At 41.9% G+C, this 22,176-nt stretch overlaps 1 protein-coding gene across 3 annotated transcripts; it reads left to right on the top strand.

Annotated features, from left to right (window-relative positions):
• The first annotated feature begins 841 nt into the window (after positions 1-841).
• Positions 842-21,901, top strand: LRRCC1 (leucine rich repeat and coiled-coil centrosomal protein 1). Of its 3 annotated transcripts, none has more exons than XM_081013314.1 (19): positions 842-987; positions 2,002-2,207; positions 3,577-3,642; positions 4,158-4,325; positions 5,479-5,648; positions 5,766-5,966; positions 6,944-7,137; positions 7,813-8,002; positions 10,230-10,378; positions 12,504-12,708; positions 13,987-14,048; positions 14,696-14,897; positions 16,797-16,982; positions 17,159-17,333; positions 17,902-18,065; positions 18,359-18,567; positions 18,764-18,901; positions 20,142-20,277; positions 21,587-21,901. In XM_081013314.1, exons 1-19 carry the CDS (start codon positions 929-931, stop codon positions 21,707-21,709), a joined length of 3,003 nt encoding a protein of 1,000 aa, XP_080869440.1. In that variant the 5' UTR covers positions 842-928; the 3' UTR covers positions 21,710-21,901. The 3 variants fall into 3 exon arrangements, with proteins under 3 accessions (XP_080869440.1, XP_080869439.1, XP_080869441.1); XM_081013313.1 differs by having other exon boundaries at positions 13,909-14,048; XM_081013315.1 differs by having other exon boundaries at positions 903-987; positions 2,007-2,207; positions 13,909-14,048.
• Positions 21,902-22,176: the final 275 nt, after the last annotated feature.

The raw sequence follows: 22,176 nt of genomic DNA, 5'->3' as shown, positions 1-22,176 counted from the left end.
TTCGTCTCCGTAGGGATGCGGAAAACAGAGACCTCAAATTAAACTGCTGTCTAAAGGGAAGGGAGTGGGAGAGATCTACTTTTTCTAGCGCTGTGGGCTGCCTGCAGCCCCACTCCTTTTCCCCAAAGATACTGTAGAAGTTTCCCCTGAGCCAAACAGATATGGGGAAAATTACGATGTGCACATGGCCAGAACTTCCGGATTCCATTTGAACGTCAGCCTATGCTGGGCAGCCGCCCGTCTCAAAAATAGAGAACCACTCTTCTCTTTCTATCTCCAAGGTGCCCGCTCCCGGCATGTTTCACAAACGCAATAAAAATGAAGAGTGACGCACCAAGCTGATTGGAGTTTCCGGGTTCACTTTAGAGAAGCCGTTCTTGGTTGCATGGGCTGTGTTGCACTGACAACGTGTGTTTACATTGATATCTATATATATTTACAAATCTCGTTTTCCACCTTTAAAAATCTCAGAAAGTGGAGGACGAACTGTCTTCTTTTTAATCACCTTTTATCCTATCCATAGACTTACACCTTCCCCCCCCCCTTGCCAAACAACCTAAGAAACTGAGTGGGGGAGAAGAGCCCCGGCCCTTCTGAATCGTGGCGCAAAGCCCCAAGCACTACCCCTCACTTTCCCTTCCTGTAGTAGGAGAAACGCGCAGAGTCCTGCGGCGCATCCTACTTTCGTCCCGGAAGTGCTCAGGCGACGTGCGTATCTGTACTTTTTTTAATAGCGCTAGGGTTCTCTTTCTCCTCGCTCGCCGGAAAGAGCCGCTGGGAGGAGCTTCGCGCTTCCCGTCATGCCTTGCGCGGGTGCTGTTGTCCCGGCGACGGGGTGGGAGGGATTTGAAGCGGAGGGCGGCAAACGCCGCGGCGGCTGAGGGAGAGGGGCAGCTCCGAGGGAAGAGGCGGCGCCGACGGGAGCGGGATGGCGGAGCCCGGAGCGGCCTCGGGGGAGCTCAGCCTCATGGACAAAGGCGTCAAGAGGTGAGCGGCTGCAGCGGAGTCACGGAATCGTAGAGTTGGGCGGGGCTCCCCAGGGGTCATCTAGTCCAACCCTCGCAATACAGGAATCCGTTGGTTCGGGTCCCAGCAGGGCAGGATGAACCATCAAGCGAAAGAAACACGTGCTTGGGGCATCCAGGGAGGGAGGCTCCGTGGACATTTTAACATTAATGGCCCCAAATTGCTCCGCTGAGCGTTCCTTTACTTAGTTGGAAGTATATTGAATGTCCCAACGGAACCAACTGTCCAGCAAGGCCTGGGTTTAAGATTCCCATTCAAACATGAAGGTTAAGTGAATGGACCGGTGGCCGTCCTAATCACATAAAGGTAAAGGGGCCCCTGACCATTAGGTCCAGTCGCGGACGACTCTGGGGTTGTGGCACTCATCTCGCTTTAATGGCCGAGGGAGCCGGCGTACAGCTTCCGGGTCATGTGGCCAGCATGACTAAGCCGCTTCTGGCGAACCAGAGCAGCGCACGGAAACGCTGTTTACCTTCCCACTGGAGCGGTACCTATTTATCTACTTTGCACTTTGACGTGCTTTTGAACTGCTAGGTTGGCAGGAGCAGGGACCGAGCAATGGGAGCTCACCCCGTCGCGGGGATTCGAACCACCGACCATCTGATTGGCAAGTCCTAGGCTCTGTGGTTTAACCCACAGCGCATAGCCCTAATTCACAGGCTTGTGAAGATTGGAAGTTGTGATGAGATGAACCTTATGGGAAGAGCGGGGTGAAAATGCATGGGCAGTTCCACCATTTAATTCTCACAACAACAACCCTGTGGGGTAGCAGTGAGAAAGAAGAATTGGCCTAGGATCCTCCATTGACTTTTCACAACTGCCTGAGCACTGGAAATGACCATGCTTACCTGCCTTGCAGACCATTTGAGATAGGCTACTTACTGCTTATTTTTATTAATTACGGTAGGATTCTCTATTGCCCTCCCCCCCAAAAAAATTATTACATCCTAATACCATTTGCTTTTTCATTTGTAGTTTAGCGGAGATACCTTTAAGCTCAGAACTTCACACGCTCAACTTGCACTGTAACCAGATCTCCAGAATTGAAAGTCTTGGTCATATGTTGAACTTGCAGCATCTGGATCTCTCATCCAATCGCATACATCGGATTGAAGGGCTGAGTTCCCTGACCAACCTGCGTACCTTAAACTTAGCTTGCAACTTGATAACAAAGGTTGAAGGTTAGTCCTTGGCTTGACTGGTTTTCTGTTCCTAGTGTGCATGTCACATGTAATGACTGTGTTTGGATGACACGGAAAATCAGTGCTAGTGCAAGCTTCCAGATCGCTCCTGCTGTACTCCTCCCCTAGTGTAAGCAGGAGTAACAAATCACAAGCCTTGGCTTACTACAGTGTGTGAACCAGTGCTTGGCTTCAGATCTTGGTTTGCTTAGAGAGGAAATAAACTCCAAATCCTGGTTCACATGTTACAGTAAGCCAAGGCTTGTGGTTTGTTGCTCCTACTTGTGCTCAGGAGGAATGCAGTAGGAGCAGTTCAACAGTGTGTGCTGGTTTACTGTTTGTTCAATTGCAAACTCTAGTTTATGGCAGGGGTGGGGAACCTCTGGCCCTCCCAGTGTTGCTGGACTGCAGCTCTCATCAGCCCTAACAAGCATAGCCAATGACTGGGGATGTTGGGAGTTGTAGTTCAGCAACATCCGGTACCCTACACCTGGTTTGTAACTTGTTCGTTTCTCACTCAAACACAATCCACTGGCTTGTGAACTTATTCTTATTATTTATTTTATTCATTTATGCCTTTCTCCCAGAACCGGGACTTAGTTAAACGTTCTTATAAAAACTCATGCTATTTTGTTTTATAATTAATTATAAGAGGAAGACCCCTCTCCTCCCCACCTCCAAGCTGGATTGGAAAGTTGGGGCTTCCTATGGTGGTTCTTGGCAACTCTGTCAAGATGCTCCAAGTGCTTTGCTAGCCCAGTCCTCAAACAATCCTCTGTTTCCTTCCCCAGTTCCAAGCTGAGATAGAAAGTGGTGGGAGTGTCGTCTTACAATTGTGTTGGACCTCAGAACTGGAGAAATAATTTGTTTATTAAATTTATATCCCACTCTTCCTCCCGAAGGAGCCCAGGACACTAGGGACATAACGTGAGGTCAGGAACAAGAGACAGTAACCATAAATTCTGGCTTGGCTGCCGACCAACCCTAAACTGTGGACCCCTGTAACTGTTGCGACTTTACAGTGGTGCCCCGCAAGACGAATGCCTCGCAAGACGAAAAACTCGCTAGACGAAAGGGTTTTGCGTTTTTTGAGTCGTTCCGCAAGACGAATTTCCCTATGGGCTTGCTTCGCAAGACAAAACGTCATGCGAGTTTGTTTCCTTTTTCTTAAAGCCGCTAAGCCGCTAATAGCCGCTAATAGCCGTGCTTCGCAAGACGAAAAAACCGCAAGACGAAGAGACTCGCGGAACGGATTAATTTCGTCTTGCGAGGCACCACTGTATCTTTTTTCTACATTATCTTAATGGCATATATTCTTTATCTGATCTCTGTGGTCAGTGATCTTTTTGTTTACCTTTTTCTTTCCCAGGACTGGAAAAACTGTTTAACTTAACTAGATTGAATTTGTCTTACAACCGTATACATGACCTTACAGGTAAGAGATTTTTGCAGCTCATCCCTCTGCATATCTACTTGGAAGTAAGTCTTACTATGTTTGATGTGACTTAACTCCCATGATGGCTTTGTGAGAATTGTTATTGCTGCTGCATACATCTAACAATGGCCAATAAAGTGTTCATGGGGTATTTTACAAAAGGAAAGGAAGAAAAGAGGTTTATTCTAAAAGGAATTACTTTTTCCACATAACACATCGTTTCAGCTACAGAACTCATTCCCTCAGGAAACAGTGATGGCTACCAACTTGGGTGGCGTCAACAGAGGATTAGACAAATTCAAGGAGGCTGAGACCATCAGTGGCTACTAGCCATGATGCCTGTGTTTTACCTCCACTATGCTTCCAAATTCCAGTTGCTGAGAATCATATTTGGCCATTGTGAGACCATGATCCTGATCTAGATGAGCCCTTGGCTTGATCCAGAAGGGATTTCCTTGTCTTTACACACCTTCTTGTTGAAAATGTTTTTTGACATACTGTGTCTGTTTTTACAGGACTTTTGTACCTTCGTGGAGTCAATTTTAAAATTAGTTCTCTTGAGCTACACGGCAATTGTATAAGTAATATTAACCATTTACTCCAGTGCTTGGTGGGATTACAGTACCTGTCAAATCTTTCTTTGGAGAAGAGTGGAAAAAGTAACCCAGTGTGTGCAAAAATAGGTAAGAGTAGTGCACAGGAAACATTTATGACTCACTCTATTTGCATTTTGAAGATCGGCATTTCCAGCTGATCACCAGATCATGACTTGGATCCAGATAACTGTTGGCAGAAAGAGAAAAGCACAAGTGCTGGTCCATGAATTATTGTGCTAAGGTTGCAGAAGACTTCTTGCAGCATGGCTGTGGCACCCCAGTTATAGAATGTCTCCCCCTCAGAGGCCAGGCTGATGCTAGCGTTGATCTTAGTTCAGCACCGGGGAAACCTTTGACTGCAGCTTAGTATTGATGTTTGCTTGATTTTAAAATTAATAGCTATAGCAGGTTTGCAATTTGCTGTTTTCGTATTCCGCCCTGAGATCCATTATAGGGCGGGTTATAAGTATTTTAATAAGCAAAATATTCATAAGGGTGCATTGCAATATAAAAAAACATGCTGAGAAGAAAGACGCAGACTGTACCATATAAAGTTCAGTGAACAATGAAAAAGTCTTGAGAAAGAGCTTGCGCAAACAGCAGAACTGCTTTGAAATCTTCTCATGCGGTGCTCTTTTGCTCCATTCAGAAATAGCCCTTCTGCGAGCGGTTGAGGCTTTCGGCTGCCAGAAGAACATCTCGGGAATAGATTGGAGCCTATAATTTAGTTCTTCAGTGAATGGTGTTTCAGATAATACAAGGATAGGGAACCTGTGACCCTCCAGATACAGTGGTATCTTGGGTTATGTACTTAATTTGTTCCGGAGGTCCGTTCTTAATCTGAAACTGTTCTTAACCTGAAGCACCTCTTTAGCTAATGGGGTCTCCTGCTGCTGCTGTGCCATGGAAGACGAATTCTGTTCTCATCCTGAAGCAAAGTTCTTAACCTGAGGTACTATTTCTGGGTTAGCGGAGTCTGTAACCTGAAGCGTATGTAACCTGAAGCATATATAACCCGAGGTACCACTGTACTTGATTCCAACTCCCATCAGCCTCAGCCAGCACAGCCAATTGTTTGGGATGATGGGGAGTTGTAGCCCAAAGCATCTGGTAGGGAAACTGGTTCCCCATCCCTCTGGTATTGGGATAGTCAGATATGCTATACTGAAATGAATTTGCCTCACTGTTGGTGATGTTTAGACTGAAGCATGGAGCTTAATAGCTTCTCTGTTCTTCTTAGGCTACAGAGAGATCCTCCTTCAGGCTTTACCCCAGCTAACCATCCTAGATGGAAGGAATATATTTGGTGAACTAGTAAACTTGGCAGAAGCAAATTCAACAGATCTGAAGTGCTTAGAAGGCCTTTTGGACTGCTTGGCTTCATCCAGTTCTCCTGCAGATGAAGATGAGGTGCTGTGACTCCTGCATGTGTGTGGAGGGGTGCCTTTTTGTCTTTGAAAATGTCAAAGCAGGGTACGTTTCCCCCCCCACACTCCTCATCACTTATGCTTTGTTTCTTTTAAACAGACTTGTATCAATTTGCCAGTGATGACACCCCGTATTGATGAGGTGTTAGCTCAGTTTCGCCAGCGCGCCTGTACGCCAGTCTGGCCGGCCACTAGCTCTTCCCCTGAGGGCATATCCTCTTCCGAGCCAGAAAGAATTAAACTGGACAGTGACATGAGAATAAAAAAACTAGAGGATCAGATATCACAGCTGCTGGAAAAGGTAACGGTTTACATTTCCCCCTCTGGCTTGACAGATATCTGTTTGCTGATGAGCATTGGAACATACGAAGCAGCCTTGTACTTGGTCAGACAATAGTCCCATCTAGTTCAGTATTGTCTACATTGACTTTGCATCTCTCCCAGCCTCACCTGGAGGTGCCGGGAATTAAACTTGGGTTGTTCTGAAAGGCAGGTGTTCTACCACTGAGCTACAGATCTTCCCCATATGTAAGATGGATCTACACTGGTTGTTTATAACGTTAAAATGCATTATTAAAATGAGACACAGGGGGCGCTGTGGAGCAGTGAGCCTTCGACAATGGGAAACTGCATTGAGAGTTATATAATGCTATATTTAATAACATTTTTACAGATCAGTGTAGATCCAGCCGTAGTTACAATTGAAACAGTTGCTCTATGTGACATAGATATAGTTTATATCTTGTGCACCTATTTATAGAGGCTTGGGATGACTGCAGCAAAGCTACCAGCTGACTTGCCTGAAACAATTGACTTCCCCACCCATTTTTTTCCATTTGGTTGCTTCTGGCTCATTCTTGCTTTAATACCAAAGGTCTGAATTGAAAGGTCTGTAGTCCATGACTTCAGACAGAGTATGATCAACAAGCCACTTGAGCTTCTGTAGTCGCAGAACTGCAGTGCGAATAAGCTTCAGAGTGCAGTATGAGTCATGCGCTTGAGAGCAAAATTGTTCTTATGGTCTGAGTGAAAAGTGCTGAAGCTTGCAGTCAAGGAGCTTAGGCTGGGTATTTTGGGAACTTAAAGGGAAGAAGAACCTCGCTTAATTGCTGCTTGAAGTAATAATGGACACTTCTTACTTTTGGAGTTAATACATTTTCACAGATTATCCTGCTGTAAGTGGCATTCAGTGTAATCAGCTACCCAAGACTGTCTAAAAGTAATAGGTCTAAAGATCAAGTAAGATAAAAAATGAGCTCCAAATCCTTTTATTTTCAGGTGACTAAGACTTCAAAGGCTGGCGTTGCTCTTAATGTTCTCAAAGCAAAAAGGGACACAGATCTCACTTCAGAGAGTGGTAGTGAAAGTGGGAAAGAGAACAGAAAGGTAGCTAAAAGGAGCAAGATCCCCAGTTATCGAAAAGCCACTTCGTCTACAAAGTACCATTCTCAGAGAGGCAAAATTTCAGACAGGTATCTTCAGTTTGTTGATGTGTGCTTCCATAATCACATGCAGTCTTTTATCAATTTACTTGGGAGTAAGCCTCATTGAACTTGGTGGATTTCTGAATAGGCATGTCTAAAATAATGTTTTCAGTGGACTTTTTAGGTACTTCTAGTTGTTACCTTGAGATTATCTTGTGAGGCCCTTTGTGCCTCCTCCACAAGAGGTCCGGAGTGTGGCAACACAAGAATGGGCCATTTCTGCAATAGCTCCCTATTTGTGGAATGCTTTCCCCGGGGAGTTTTGCCTGCTGCCTTCATTATACACCTTTAGGCGCCAGGCACCTTTAACCAGGCCTTTGGTTGACTGACATTCAATGGCCTTTTAAAATGTGGTTGGGGGGATTGTTCTTGTCTTTATTTTATGTATTCTGTGTTTTTATATCATGGTTTTATCCTGGGAACCGCCCTGAGACCTGCAGGTATAGGGCGATATACAAATTTAATTAATAATAATAATAGTTCAATTGGAGAGCAGTTTGGGTGTTAAAAATAAAACAAATGGTTTTGTTTGCTCGTTTATGATCAAGTAAAAGCACAGAAAATTTTCATTTAAGTATTTAGAAGGCATTCTAAATGCATTTGGTAACATCTGGAAGTTTTTTTTGTCCACATATTGATGTGTGAGTTTATGTATCGTTTTAGGGCAGGAGAGCAGACTTCTGTAAAGTCAAAAATTCGAGGATCTCAAGTTAAAGATGAAGAAAATTCAAGTCCAGCTTCAGAAGTTCCGAGCTCAGATTTAGTGGGGAAATCGCCCAAGAATTTGGGTGCGCAGAAAAACCACATGAAAAAACATTTAGATTCCAGTATTAAAGAAGAGTCCACTTACAGGGTAGGTATATTTTAATATTTTATTATTTCAAGATACATGGTTTTCATGCTAGCCATAAAAACGGGCACTAATATAAATATTGATCAACAGAAGTAGGAGTAACTTTCTAAATCGAAGTGGAGAGAACTCCTAAACTTGTAAGGCAACATGAGTGTTCTAGCTGTTGGTCCACTGAGCACAGGATCTCTTGCAGCTGAATTGGCTTATAGATATTACAGTGGTGCCCCGCAAGACGAAAAACTCGCTAGACGAAAGGGTTTTGCGTTTTTTGAGCTGCTTTGCAAGACGAATTTCCCTATGGGCTTCCTTCGCAAGACGAAAACGTCTTGCAAGTTTGTTTCCTTTTTCTTAACACCGTTAATACAGTTGCGACTTGACTTCGAGGAGCAACTCATAGAACGCAGTGTGGTAGCCTTTTTTGAGGTTTTAAAAGACTTTGGTGATTTTTGAAGCTTTTCCAAAACTTCTTTTGCAGCCATTTGGTAAGTTAAACTTTTAAAACTTTTTTGGGGGGGTTTGGATTTTGGGTTGGGGTGTTTGGAATTCAAGGACTTGGTGTTGGGGAGGGGTTTGCAAGAATCTGGAAGCTTGTGTTGTTTTTTCTGATTTTTTGTGACCATTGGGCCACTCTGCTGTTTTTTAAAAAAAATTCTGGATTTGAATTTCTGTGTGGTGGGTGTGACTTTAAAGAGCACTTAATAAACTCTTGTTGTACCAAATTTGGCTTTGTTTGGACTTTTTTGGACCATAGGAACGCATTAATTGTATTTCAATGCATTCCTATGGGATTTCGTGCTTCGCAAGACGAAAAATTCGCTAGACGAAAAAACTCGTGGAACGAATTAATTTTATCTTGCGAGGCACCATTGTACTACAGGATCACAGAAATACATCTGTAGAGATATTTTCAGAAGCAGCTTATGGTACAGAGAGCGACTAAACTTTGAAGTGCAGTACATCTCTCACATCTGCTTTCTCGTGTTTTTTCCTTGCATCGGCACCTCCTTCAGCATTCTACTTGCTGTATTGAACTTCAAAACTGGCTCTTCTTTTGCAGTATGCACCTGACTACCATTGCCACACAGAATTCTCATGATTTTATGAAACCATTGTTTGTTTTCCAGCATTACTAGACTTTACCTTTGCTGACCTTCATTCTTCTACTTATTTGGAGCTGAATAATAATAATAATAATAATTTATTATTTATACCCCGCCCATCTGGCTGAGTGTCCCCAGCCACTCTGGGCGGCTCGCAATCAAGTGTTAAAAACAGTACAGCGTTAAATATTAAAAACTTCCCTGAACAGGGCTGTCTTCAGATGTCTTTTAAAGATAGGATAGCTGCTTATTTCCTTCACATCTGAAGGGAGGGCGTTCCACAGGGCGGGCGCCACTACCGAGAAGGCCCTCTGTCTGGTTCCCTGTAACCTCACTTCTCGCAATGAGGGAAGCGCCAGAAGGCCCTCGGCGCTGGGTCGCTGAATGATGCGGGTGGAGACGCTACTTTAGGTATACAGGACCGAGGCCGTTTAGGGCTTTAAAGGTCAGCACCAACACTTTGAATTGTGCTTGGAAACGTGCTGGGAGCCAATGCAGATCTCTCAGAACCGGTGTTAGGTGGTCCCGGTGGCCACTCCCAGTCACCAGTCTAGCTGCCGCATTCTGGATTAGTTGTAGTTTCCGGGTCACCTTCAAAGGTAGCCCCACATAGAGCGCATTGCAGTAGTCCAAGCGGGAGATAACTAGAGCATGCACCACTCTGGCGAGACAGTCCGCGGGCAGGTAGGGTCTTAGCCTGCGTACCAGGTGGAGCTGGTAGACAACTGCCCTGGACACAGAATTAACCTGCACCTCCGTGGACAGCTGTGAGTCCAAAATGACTCCCAGGCTGCGCACCTGGTCCTGAAGTAGATCATTTCTTGATATGCCCAATATTGGTTTTTAAAGTTGGGATTTGTTAGTTGTTAAGTGAAAGCAATTCCTTTGCCTTAACTGTCTAGTAGCCTAGTTTTTAAACCCTTCCTATAGTGTAGTGGCCTGCAGTGTTGGAGTCATGGCCATATAGCACGTAATCTTTCGGGAGAATAAAGTGGGTGTCTATCATATCCCTTCTGCGCCAACACCCTTCCTGCCCCAAAATGCATCCACCTTTCTTCATAGTAGAAGCAATTCTTCTGCATTTGTAGTTTCTCCTTTGGAATATATGGCATCTCTGTCTTGTTCAGGCACTAATTCAAGAGCTGGATCAGGAGAGAGAGAAAAGGTGGAAGGCTGAACAAGCTGAAAAGAAACTGAGAGAAAATATCAAAGAGCTGCAGGACGAAGCAAAAGAAGAAAAGGGTATTCAAAGTATGGCCGTGTATACTACAGACCGGTAAGGATCCAGCATGTTCAAATGACCTTCTGAAAATTAATTTAGTACCAGTTTTTTCCCCACTTGCATTTTTTCAGGCAACAGAGAGGGAGTATCTTAGAGCAATAAAATAGAACTAGTTTCTGCAGGTGTCTGTGGGTTTATTTGCAAATCAATAACTTTGAGTGTGTTTTAGGCTATAAATCTTCCACAATCCTGTTCTATGCTACTACCCTTCAACGGGAGAACAAATTGTGTCAAAGGTGGATGGAGGTGCAGCTTTTCAGAAAACTGATCAACCTCGTCATCTGAGTGATACTATTAGCAATATTATAATTGACTTTGCCTTCAAATAATTTTGAAGTGTGTTTGAAAAATCCTTGTTAGCACTTCTGGCATTTGAATATATGCAAATAACTCTGAGGATTATCTGCAAAACTTCTATGCATTGTTTATCCTTCATAAAAAGAATATTACTTTTACAACATTGCATTTCAGATATTGGTCTGGTTTCCACAAAATGCTAATTCTTGGTTTATTAACCAATGGGCTTTTTAAAAAAATCATCTGAGCCCTTCCCTGTGGCTTAACTATAGTTTGTTACTGCCAACAATATGTGAAGACATAGCTTGTTGCTGTTGGCTTGTGCACCTTGGTTTGTTTTAACTGTGACTTGACATTACATATGAACCCTTCCTTAGCTAAGGTTTGTTTGATCACCGAACTACAAAGGCCATAGCAGCTGCAGAACAAACTTTGTAGAAACAAGCCATGGTTTCTAGAATCCTCTGAAGTGGTTTGTGTGATCATCTGTGGGACAACTTCATACTTGTGGCAAACTTGTGGTTTGTCAAACAAATCATGGCTTAGTGTAATGTGTGAATCAGGCCATTATTTCCTGATGATGAACATGCCCACTTAAAATATATATTGGGCTGTGTTTGCTATTAAGCTACCTTTGCAGTTGCCACTCACCTTCTTGTGAATGTTTGTCACTCGGATAATTCCACATCCTCTTCAGCCTATAAGAACAGAAAAGTTGCTTGTTTTTCTGTGAAGGAAAGTGAAAGCCAAGCTGCTGAATTCAGCATCTATTGTCAAGTTTTGTGTGTTCTGTGCTTGTGGGGATGTTGGAATATGCACAACCCTAATGGACATACCTGGACCTTGCTAAGAGGCTTTGACAAGGAGACCATAGCTCAGTGGTAGAGTATGCTTTGCATGTGAAAGGTTCCATCCTCAATCCTTGGCTTCTCCAGGTAAGACTGAAAAATGTTCCTCCCTGAAACCCTGCAATTTAGCATGGGCACTACTGTGCCAGATAGAATCTCACTTGGAATACAGCAACAAAAGGTCTTCTACAAGCTTGATGCAGAAATGCTGAAACTGCACAAAGCTGGATGCCAAAGTATATTCCAGTAGTTTTAGGCAGATGATTTAACTCCTGAGTTAAATATTTACACTTCTGCCTCTTGAACTTTGAGTGCTTTCTCATTGCCCTTCTGGAAAAGCTTTCCCCTCCTCACTTAAAGACTTAGTTCTATCAACTATTAATACAACTCATTGCTTAGGTTGGGAGCATGACAAATACTGGTGGAAACCGGAGATCACTTAGGCACCTACTGTTGTGTGCTTCTGCCATTGACTAAAAACATACCTCTTCACCCAAGCTTTTCCTGACTGTTAATACTGTTAATCCTAGCATTTCTGGCTATTTTAATAGCAACTGATGTTTGCTTATACGGCTTTTTAAAATGGCTTTTTTATTTTCCTATAATCTGCCTTGGTGTTTAAAATGAAAGGTGGTATAAAATAATTTTAATAAGTAAAAAATAAATCCAAGCTGAACTGTTCTGGCATAATATCTGAATGGACAAGCCATAGTTATGTCTGGCCCTTTGCCTCTGGAGGTTGCTGTTCTGTGAGTGTCAGAAGCTGAGTACTGGGAGTCAGGGAGCAGATGAGCAGGTTTAAAGCATGGCTTGCCTATATGCTTTGGAAATGCAAACTGTGATTTGACCTTAAGTGATACACCGAGTATCGAAAGCTATACAATACTACGGCGGCATCTCTTCATACATTCCTAAACAGCACCACTTCTTACTTTGAAAAAGTAGTGATTTTGAATGAACGTGATGTTTTTCAGGCTAAAAGAGCTGGTTTTGAGAGAAAGAAATGCGAAAACCAAACTTCAGGTGGACGTTCAGCATCTGAAAGACGAAGTTGAACGACTTCACAGGGAACTAGATCAATCACGACATAAAGTGGAGGATCAACAAAAGGCACTTCAGACTTTAGAAGAAACACTGTCCAAAGTGGAGACTCAAAGAGCACAGCGGCAAGCTTCAGAGGTACAACCTTTGTTTCTCACTGAAGATAATTAGTACTTACAGTTCAGTTAATCAGGTGTAAGGGAGAACTGGTCTATTTTATCTTATCTCTCAACACCTCTGCATGATGAGTTGCACCTGCCAAAATTCTGTCTCCTACATATATTTGGAACTCAAAATTTTCTAGAGCATATTTTGGTTGAGACCATTGGCATGTTAAGATTCTGTTTAACTGGTGTGTTCTAGCACTGGAGCAAAGAAGTAAATAACCCTGCCTTTGCATTGTCCTTGTTGGGAGAGCATCACCATATCCAGTTCCTGTAATCTTTACAGCTGGAAAAATTGCTGCCACATAGAGAACCTTGTGCAGCTCCTTTCGTACAAAAGCCAGAGTTGGCTATAGGGCAGCACAACCAGTTCCACTACAGCGGGCACTGAGCCTAGGGAGCACCACAGGATGTTACAACTATGACATACATAGTGTATTAAGCAGAACGGAAGGTGGGGGGGGGTTATCCTTGACCTTGCACAGGGCATCACTTAAATTTGAAATACCTTCAAAAGCTTCCTGTATAATTGCAGGGATGTGTGGCTAATGATGTTCAACTTTATGTTGAATAAAGCTATTGAATGGTACTGTGGATATGAGTGTGAGTCAAACAATGAAAGATGTGATTGGGGGGGCATGAGGAGTAATGTAAAAGTGTATTCCATGGGAGGGGAAGCTCTTTCAGCCTCAGAGCCATGGTACCTTCTGCCCAACTCCCAGTGCCACATGCTAGTTGTGCTACATCAAAAAGCAGATATAGGAAAGGAGGGCAAAACCAGAGCCAGATCTTCATGGAGTTTGCAGCTGAGGATAGAAATATTGATGCTTAATTCTCCATCTTCAATCTGTCTGCCTGCCTGCCAGTCTCTCTCTCTCTCTCTCTCTCTCTCTCTCTCTCTCACACACACACACACACACACACACACAACTGCATGGCAATTTGACTTGAAACTCTCTTGCATTGCTACTGACAAAAGGCCGTTTTCAAGCCCAATTGCTACGTGGGTTTTTTAGGGGGTAGGAGTACATGCTAGCCAGAAAGATGAACATCAGGAGTTTTCCATGATGTCTCATGGTGAAGCTGGCAGCTCCGCCAAGATGTTTTGCTTGTAGTGCCAACTCTCAGCAACCATGATAGTGTGTTCCTTATCTTCCTTTGATACATTGCACAGAGGAAGCAAATTCAAGCTGCAGAATTAAAAGTTTCAGCTTCTGAGAGAGAAGTGCAATTGCTTCGAATTTCTCTGCAGCAACAAAAAGAGAAGGTGGAACAAGTCCATGAACTTCTTATGCTGAGAGAGCAGGAACACAGGTATGTGCCTCAAGACGATCCAGAAAACACAGGTATACATTAGTTGTGCATTTAAAAAAAAAGTTCAGCGTTGTGTTGTTGAAAATAGCCTAGTCTGCACTTAGCTGTAGTCTAAAGCCCCATTTAAATTGGGAGGACTTCTGAGTAGTTGTGGTTAGGATTGTGCTGTAAATTTATCTTTTTCTAATTCAGACACCTTCTCTTGCGGAAAGCATTTTGCAAGTTTTGAAAGTGGGATTCCTTGGTTGGGCATAACAACCAAGGCTAGACCTTCTGCATGTAGTTATTCCCATGGTCAGACAGTAGAATATTCTATTAAAAGAGAGAGAGTGCAGAGGCAGAAGAATTCATTAGGTTTTCCCAGCAAACTGAAACTACCATTTGCTGTTTTTAGCAAGATTATAAACAGGCAAAGATGCCTTTTTAAAGGGAGCAAGTCCTTGTGGTAAGAAATGGTTGTAAGTGAAGTGCTATCCAGGCAGTCTTGTATCTGAATTAACATCTGTGATCTCAAGAACCGTTTCAGCCTCATCTCCGCATACGTGGTGTCTAAGAACTAAGAAGTATGGAAGAACTCCCATCTGCAGACATGCACTCCTCATTAATTTTACTGTGTAGCTTCTTACTCATAGGTCTTGTTATTCCAGAAAAGAACTTGAAACTAGAGTTACATTGACCGGTTCAGAATTCCAAGAAGCTTTGTCAAAAGAAGTGGCCAGAGAGCAGCAGAGGCACGAACATCATATTAAAGAACTGCAGGGGAAGAATTCTCTGCTGCACCAAAAGTATAAGGATCTAGAGGATGAGTTTCGTTTTGCATTAACGATAGAGGCCAGAAGATTTACTGAGGTAAGAAATAGAAAGTGTATGAGGGGATCTATATTAGGAATTCTTCTGCTAAAACAGAAATGTTTGTCCTTTTTTCATAGCAGTACGTTTGCAACAATAGGTTCATTCCGCATTTGTAAAGAGTCTGTGCTCTGGAACTCCATTTTATTTTATCTGTGTTTTTGTTTTTATTGCATTATTTTATCAACATGTGTTTGCTGTCCTGGGTTTCTTTGGGAGGAAGATATATCAGCATATAAATTTAATAAATAAATGCAATCAATAAGATCCATATATTTTGGGGTTTTTTATATTGTAATTTTATGTTGCGAACCATCCTGAGATCTACAGATGAAGAGCAGTATACAAATTTAATAAATAAATAAATTCAATTTTTACTAAATAAACATATCTGTTAATTAGCTGCTATAAAATTGATTAGTGCCTTTATGCAAACTTTGAGGATACACTCAGGCTGCAATACACACTGACTTTGGAGCAAATCCCATTGAACTCAATGCTGCTCGCTTCTGTGTAGACGTGGATAGGATTGCACTTGTCAAGTTACAAAATTAAGAAACTTGACAGTGCAAACCTAGACACATCTACTCAAAAGTAAGTCCCACTGTGATTTACTCTCAGGTAAGTGTGCATAAAATTGAAGGCTTTGTGTTTTTATTGGCTTAAATCAGTGTGTTGTATATAATTTTTTAATTTTCAGATACTGCCAAGCTAAATTGTGTCAAGCTAAAATACATTGCACACGCACCACAATAATTGTATTTTAGCAACTAACTAATGTGTTATAGGAAGTGATTTCATAAAGTTTAAAAAAATGATAAAACTAGTCTTCATTCTCCCCACACTCATTTTACTCTTAGAAATACCTGTTTTTCCGATTCTAGTGCAACAGCTGCTCACTTATGCAACAGAAATCTGCTTGTACAGTGGAACCTCGGTTTTTCAAGGTAATCTGTTCCGGAAAATTGTTTGACTTCCGAAATGTTCAAAAACTGAGGATCAATGGGCTGGCTGCAAAGTCAATGGGGGGAAATGAAAAACACGCCTTGGCAGCAGTTCTACTTCCAAGGCACATTCAAAAATGGAAGCAATTACTTCTGGATTTTCTGCGTTTGGGTTCCGAAATGTTCAGCTTCCGAGACGCTTGAAAACCAAGGTTCCACTGTACAACAAGGCAAGCCTCTCCAGCCCTCCTGTGTGCTCCCAAAATCTACTGCACAGTATCCTCCAATTCTCTGGAGCAGATTTTGGGGACTGCAGGCAGGAAGAGAGGAGGAAGAAGCCCTGTGGCATTTGTAGATGCCCACTTGTGTTACATAACATCTCGCCCCTAAACAACTCCAAACACTTTTTCTGTGCCTGCAGAAGAGCTGACTTAGCTATAGAAGGAACTCTCGTTTTAAATGCTTAGCCACTGTCTTCCTTCAGTTCATTCAAGTAATTCTTGAAAGTATCCTTCAGCAAACATATACTGCTTAAAGGATCACCTCCAGCTCAGAAATGTATTATGACTGATGATGTTTTTCCCGAAAGTTTCCGCATCCTCAAAGAAAAGGTGCTTAAAAGTTAAGTTTTAAGATATTACATGCTATCATTAATTTCAGTTCTGTTTTAAATTGAGGAACTTACTATAGCTTTTATATATAGTTTTTAGTCTTTTCTCTTTTTTTGCTAACTGGTGATATTCAGCATCCATTTTTAGTTCTTAATTTGGAATATATACTGAGCCTCTCTATTCCTAAAATGCAAGGTAATATTCGGTGTTTAATGTCATGTGTTTTCAAATTAACCTCTTGTCCATTCGAAAGTTACATTGCAGTTTTTATTGAGTAAGAAATAACTCACACGTAGCAATAACCTTTCTAATAATTTGCAATTTGTTTCCCCTTGCTGAAATAGGTTAAAGAAGGCTTTGACAATGTTGCTGCCGAGCTGGCAGAACATAAGCATCTTCTTGCTCAGTCTCTGCAAAAAGAAAAGCAATCGGCCACCCTAATCCAAGAACTGACATCCATGGTTAAAGAACAAAAAATGAAGATTGCAGAATTAGTCAGATCGAAGCAAGAAACGACACACAACTTGAGAGTATGCATTAACAGGCTTATCTAACTTTTGTATGTTGTCTTCTGTACACTGCATTTTGTGTTAATACACAGAAGACTGTTATCAATCAATAGCATGAAACATTGAATGGCACTGCAGCTTCAAATACAGTGAAAGCCTTCTTTCACAATGGCATGTGTCCTTTTTCTTTTTGTCAGAGTCAAATCCGAACTCTTGAAAATATGGTGGAGGAAGATAAGCAGGCGACTATTCAACTTGAGCTTCTTAAACAGGAGAAATCAAAACTTATTTCACAGATAACAGCCCAGGAATCTGTAATTGACGGATTAAAAGCGGAGAGGAAAATATGGGGACAAGAGTTGGCGCAACAGGGTAAATACCTGTATTCTGCTTTGGTAGGATGCTGATAAAGAACAAAGTGAAACTTAAACCTGCATGTTAAGCCTCTGTAAGAATGCAAAGTGTCTACATTCTAATGGTGTTGCAGTGGGCTGTACTGGCAAAAAGCTCCGTAGCTGCATTGCTTGCATCTATTTCCTAATGCATCACAGCTTTATGTTTTGGTAGTGCTTTACACAGTAGAGGCATTCATCCCCAATCTGGCATGCTCCTGTATCACACACATAAGAGCTGCTGAAAGTGTCTAGGTGTCCTTCCAGCAGTATCATGATTTTCCAGAAATTAATTTCCAAAATACTATTTACTAAGAACAGGTTGTTCTGTTAATGAGACTTGGGTGTGCTTTTTCATTCTTAAGCTAAGCAGGTTAACAGTTTTCAAACAGTTACTGTTTAAGAAAGCCTGGATGCCCAATGTTAATTTTCAGACACGGAGAAGAGTGGGGTGGTTTTGATTGCTTTGCAATCTGTTAACACGATGAATTAACTTCATTATCCTCAGCACTGAAAAGGTAGACTTTGTTTTGTGTCTCCTTCCCCAGGAGCATCTCTTGCTCAAGATCGGGGAAAACTGGAAGCCAAAATAGAAGTACTAACTAGTGAGAATGAGACTCTGAGAAAACAAAACGAACGCAACAACGACGCATTGAAGATAAAGTCTAAAATAGTGGAGGATCAAACAGAAACGATTAGAAAGTTGAAAGAAGTAAGGGTTGTTTTTTTTAACAAACTTGCCTGAAAACAGATATTGAATACAGTAAAGGTTCTTGTAATGATATAGGAGGGGAAAGCAAAGGAATGGGACAACAATTGTGCATGGGTTGTCTTCAAAATGTTATCCATCAGTGATAGAGGTATAATGGCCATTCTTTTCTGGCAAGTGTCCTCTGCCTTAACTATAGGAGACTGAATAAGTAGAGTTTTTCCTGTTGATCCACTTTGAACCTTGAAGTTTTAGCTGTGGTCCAGGGCAAATATATTGATAAAATTGTTCTCAAGGCCTCACAGGACCGAGATGAGCAGATAAGAAAGCATCGTGAAGAAAGTACTGAAATGCAGAAAAGACTTCAGGTGCAACTAGAGGGAAGAGAGACTCAGTTGGATGATCTCATGGAAAAATTGGAAAGGCAAAATGAGAGGAAAGAGGAACTCAAACAGCAGTTGCAGGAAAAAGAAACAGAGCTCGAAGATATCAAGAAAGCTTATAGGTACTAACTAGTAATGTCTTAAATGCTGCTAAATTAATATTAGTAATGCTAAAGTGTCAGTAGGCCATATTGAGGCAGGATGGGAAGCTGTAACTTTTCTTTTCCCATTACAAAAACTTGAAAAGTAGGGATATGGTTTTCACTGTAGTACGAGTAAGTCTCTGAAGCTTCTGTGAAAATGTCCATTACATTTCAGTGCGATGAATAAAAAGTGGCAAGATAAAGGAGGATTGTTGAGCAAATTGGAAGCACAAGTCAAACAAATGAAAGAAAATTTCGATATGAAAGAGAAGCAGCTGATTGAGGAGAGAGATAAAAGTATTCAGGCACAGAAGTAAGTTGCTATATTTGACTTTCTGATTGTATTAATGTGAATTCATTCAAGACAGTCAGATTTTTGGTGTATGTATTCTTCATGAAAGATCTTGCAGAACAGGGTGTCTTTCAGAGAAATTAGAGAAAGAAATTTTCTTTCCTGAATGGCGGTTGTGGCTTTGGGGGAAGCTTTTCATTTGGAGTATGGCATATACAGTGGTACCTCGGGTTTCATATGCTTCAGGTTACATACGCTTCAGGTTACAGACTCTGCTAACCCAGAAATAGTACCTCAGGTTAAGAACTTTGCTTCAGGATGAGAACAGAAATCGTGCTCCGGCGGCGCAGCAGCAGCAGGAGGCCCCATTAGCTAAAGTGGTGCTTCAGGTTATGAACAGTTTCAGGTTAAGAACGAACCTCCGGAACAAATTAAGTACTTAACCCGAGTACCACCGTATTGGAACTTCCATTGGTGAAAGGTGCTCACAACTGTCATTACAATACTGTTTGTTTTTATCCCTAATTAAATTGAAAATTCATAAAGGACCACCTGCAGCCTGACAAAATCTGAAAGCAATTCTTTAGCCCAATTTTATGAACTCTTGGAGGTGACATAAATATCGTTGGTATTTGTAATAAAAAAAAAGAGTTCCCCTGTGGAAACCTAGTACATTTCTGTTTTATCTGTGGAAAAAATAAAAAGGGTTCTTTCCATTGAATTCCACTGAAGGAATTCCAATCCAATAGAGGTTTTGGTTGGAAGTATGTGGTGGAAGCCATTTTTTTCTGATTACCGCTTACTCTATAGGCCCTTTTGCCTTCTAACAGCTGCTCCAGAGGAACTGAAATAATGTGGGTGGTGAGGAAATTTGCCTTCTGCTCCCCCCCAAACTCTTCCTTTCAGCAGAGCTTCCTGAGTGAGGAATTCTGTTCATGGGAAGCATGGATGGCATCCTAGAAGTTTATGGTTTAAACTTGCAACAGATGCATGCTTTTTCCCCTTCACATATTTCTCCTAATTTCTAGTGTATACATACACTGTCTCTGCTAATATGGTTTCTGTAACAAAATATCTAGAATTGAGATTACAGTAGAAAAAATCCAGTCAGAAAATGCTGCTAACAATATGTGAACGAGTTACTGGGGTGTACTTGGTAAAGAATATTTTTCTGACTATAGGAGAATAGTTGTCTACACAACATGCATATCCCAATAATAGTGATATAGATATAAGGTTTAAGAGTTCATTTTGTGTTTAGGGCAGTGGTGGAAAAGCTGCATTCTATGGATGATGCTTTCCGGAGACAACTTGAATCAACGCTAGCAGCGCATCAAGCAGAGTTGCTGCAGCTAGCAAATGAAAAGCAACAACAAATTGCAGCAGCAAATGAAAAGGTGATAGATAATGCTAAAAGCACCCAAATGTTGTTTCACTTTTAAAAAATATGTTAAGCAAATAAATCTACTAGCTTTTGTTTGCTAACAATGTGTAGACCGACCTTCTGATATAGTTGGATCAGAAAAAATACATAAAATTTGTGCTTTTGACAATGTTACCCACTACCATTTACTCCCAGTCTGTATTCAAGGTGATGAGGCTTAACCTGTAAAGCTTCTATGGGCTGGCTGCTGCCTATTTCTGAATAGTATTCACGTGGCCTTAAGGTTGAGAAATCAAATGAAAGGGCTGCTAGAGACCCATTTTTTCGTTATTTCCCATTAAGAAAATTTTGGAAGTTTGAGTGAAATTAGTTCAAGAATGAATGTGTTCTCTAGTGGGTGCAGGTACTTGGTAGTGGTCCTCTGTCTTTGTGAGGAACTTTTACTGAAAATTGGAATGGATCTAAGTAAAAGCCTACAGAAGGGGGTTGGCAGAAGTTTGGGAACAAGCTGTCTTCCCCAGTAGCCCATGTCCTCCCCCCCCCCAAAAAAAAGGTTTGTGGCAGTGGTTTTCAATCACTGTGCTGTGGGCACCTTGGGGTGCCTTGAATGATGCTCAGGGGTGCCACGGGCAACACTGACCTCTGTCCCTCTTTCCTTCCCTCCCTCTGATGCCCTTTCGTGCCTCTGCCTCCCAAAGGCTTGCACAGCTGTCTACTGCAGCAGCCCTGGCTATAAGCTCCACAGGTGAATGGAGGGGAGCTCAGAGACCCAGGGACTCCCAAGGAGAGGGGAGAGGAGAGGAGGCCTCAACAAGGGAGGGTGAGAGGCTGCCAGCTCTGCAGGCAAGGGGTGATTTAATAGGGCTCCTGAGCCCCGCAGGGATGCCGCAGAGAGAATGTAGAGCTGCGGATTCAAAAAGGTTGAAAACCTCTGGGTTGGGGAATCCTACTAAGCCGGGAGGTGTCTGAAAAGGCAGTCGGCTTCCATCAGCTGCTGAATGTATGCTTTTGCCTGGTTGCAACCCATTAATGTTTCAGGTATGTATTGTATATTGTATACATTTAAAGTATATATTTAACTTTTTAAAGTGTAATAGGTTTTGCACAATAGGCATTACCTTTTATGTAGTCTACATGAAATGTATGTTGGTGCTTTCACAAATGTAACCTCTTCAGCCAATTTCAAACTTCTACCTACCTTTCTATAACATTTTCAGAAATAATGTTGTAAGTTCCTATTATATTTTACGTATCTTTCATTGCACAAACAGACCACAAGTTCACAAGGGTGTCATTTATAACAGATGTAAATTTTATTTCAGGTTTACCAAGTTGAAGAAGAAATGCGTCAACTCTTGCAAGAGACTGCAAGCAATAAAAAGGCCATGGAAGAGAAAATTAAAAGATTGACAGTTGCTTTGAGTGACATTCAGCAGGAGCTCTGAAGTACAGGGAATGTGACACTCCTGTAGAGGCATACAAAATTCAGTAAGATAGTCAGCCTTGATGGACACAACTATGACATTAGCCGTTTATTCAAAGTTAGTCTTCTGGGGGAAAAAATGCTGCATATTGGCATGACTTATATCTGCACTTTATGTATAATATTTTCAAAATAAATAGTTACCTTTCTTAAATTACTGATTTACTAAAGAGGCGATTCAAAGGCTTGAATAACTTTCGGAAACTTGGAGAGGTTTTAAAAAGTGGTCTTTGCTCTCTGCCATAGTGCTGAAAGGAAGAATCCTATATATGGGGAAGTGAGAAATATGGTCTTGTGGAACCACTGCTGTATCTTGCGGGATACCAAGCCAGGAGGGATGGCCGCAACAGCATCACATCCAGCAACTGACCTACTTTTTCCACTCTTGACTGGAGTGGCAGGTGTCTGAAATTTCTTATGCTCTTCAAA

The sequence above is a fragment of the Podarcis pityusensis genome (genome assembly GCF_964106645.2).
Source record: "Podarcis pityusensis genome assembly, chromosome: 7".
Lineage (NCBI taxonomy): Eukaryota > Metazoa > Chordata > Lepidosauria > Squamata > Lacertidae > Podarcis > Podarcis pityusensis.
This window is presented reverse-complemented; position numbering and strand designations above follow the sequence as displayed.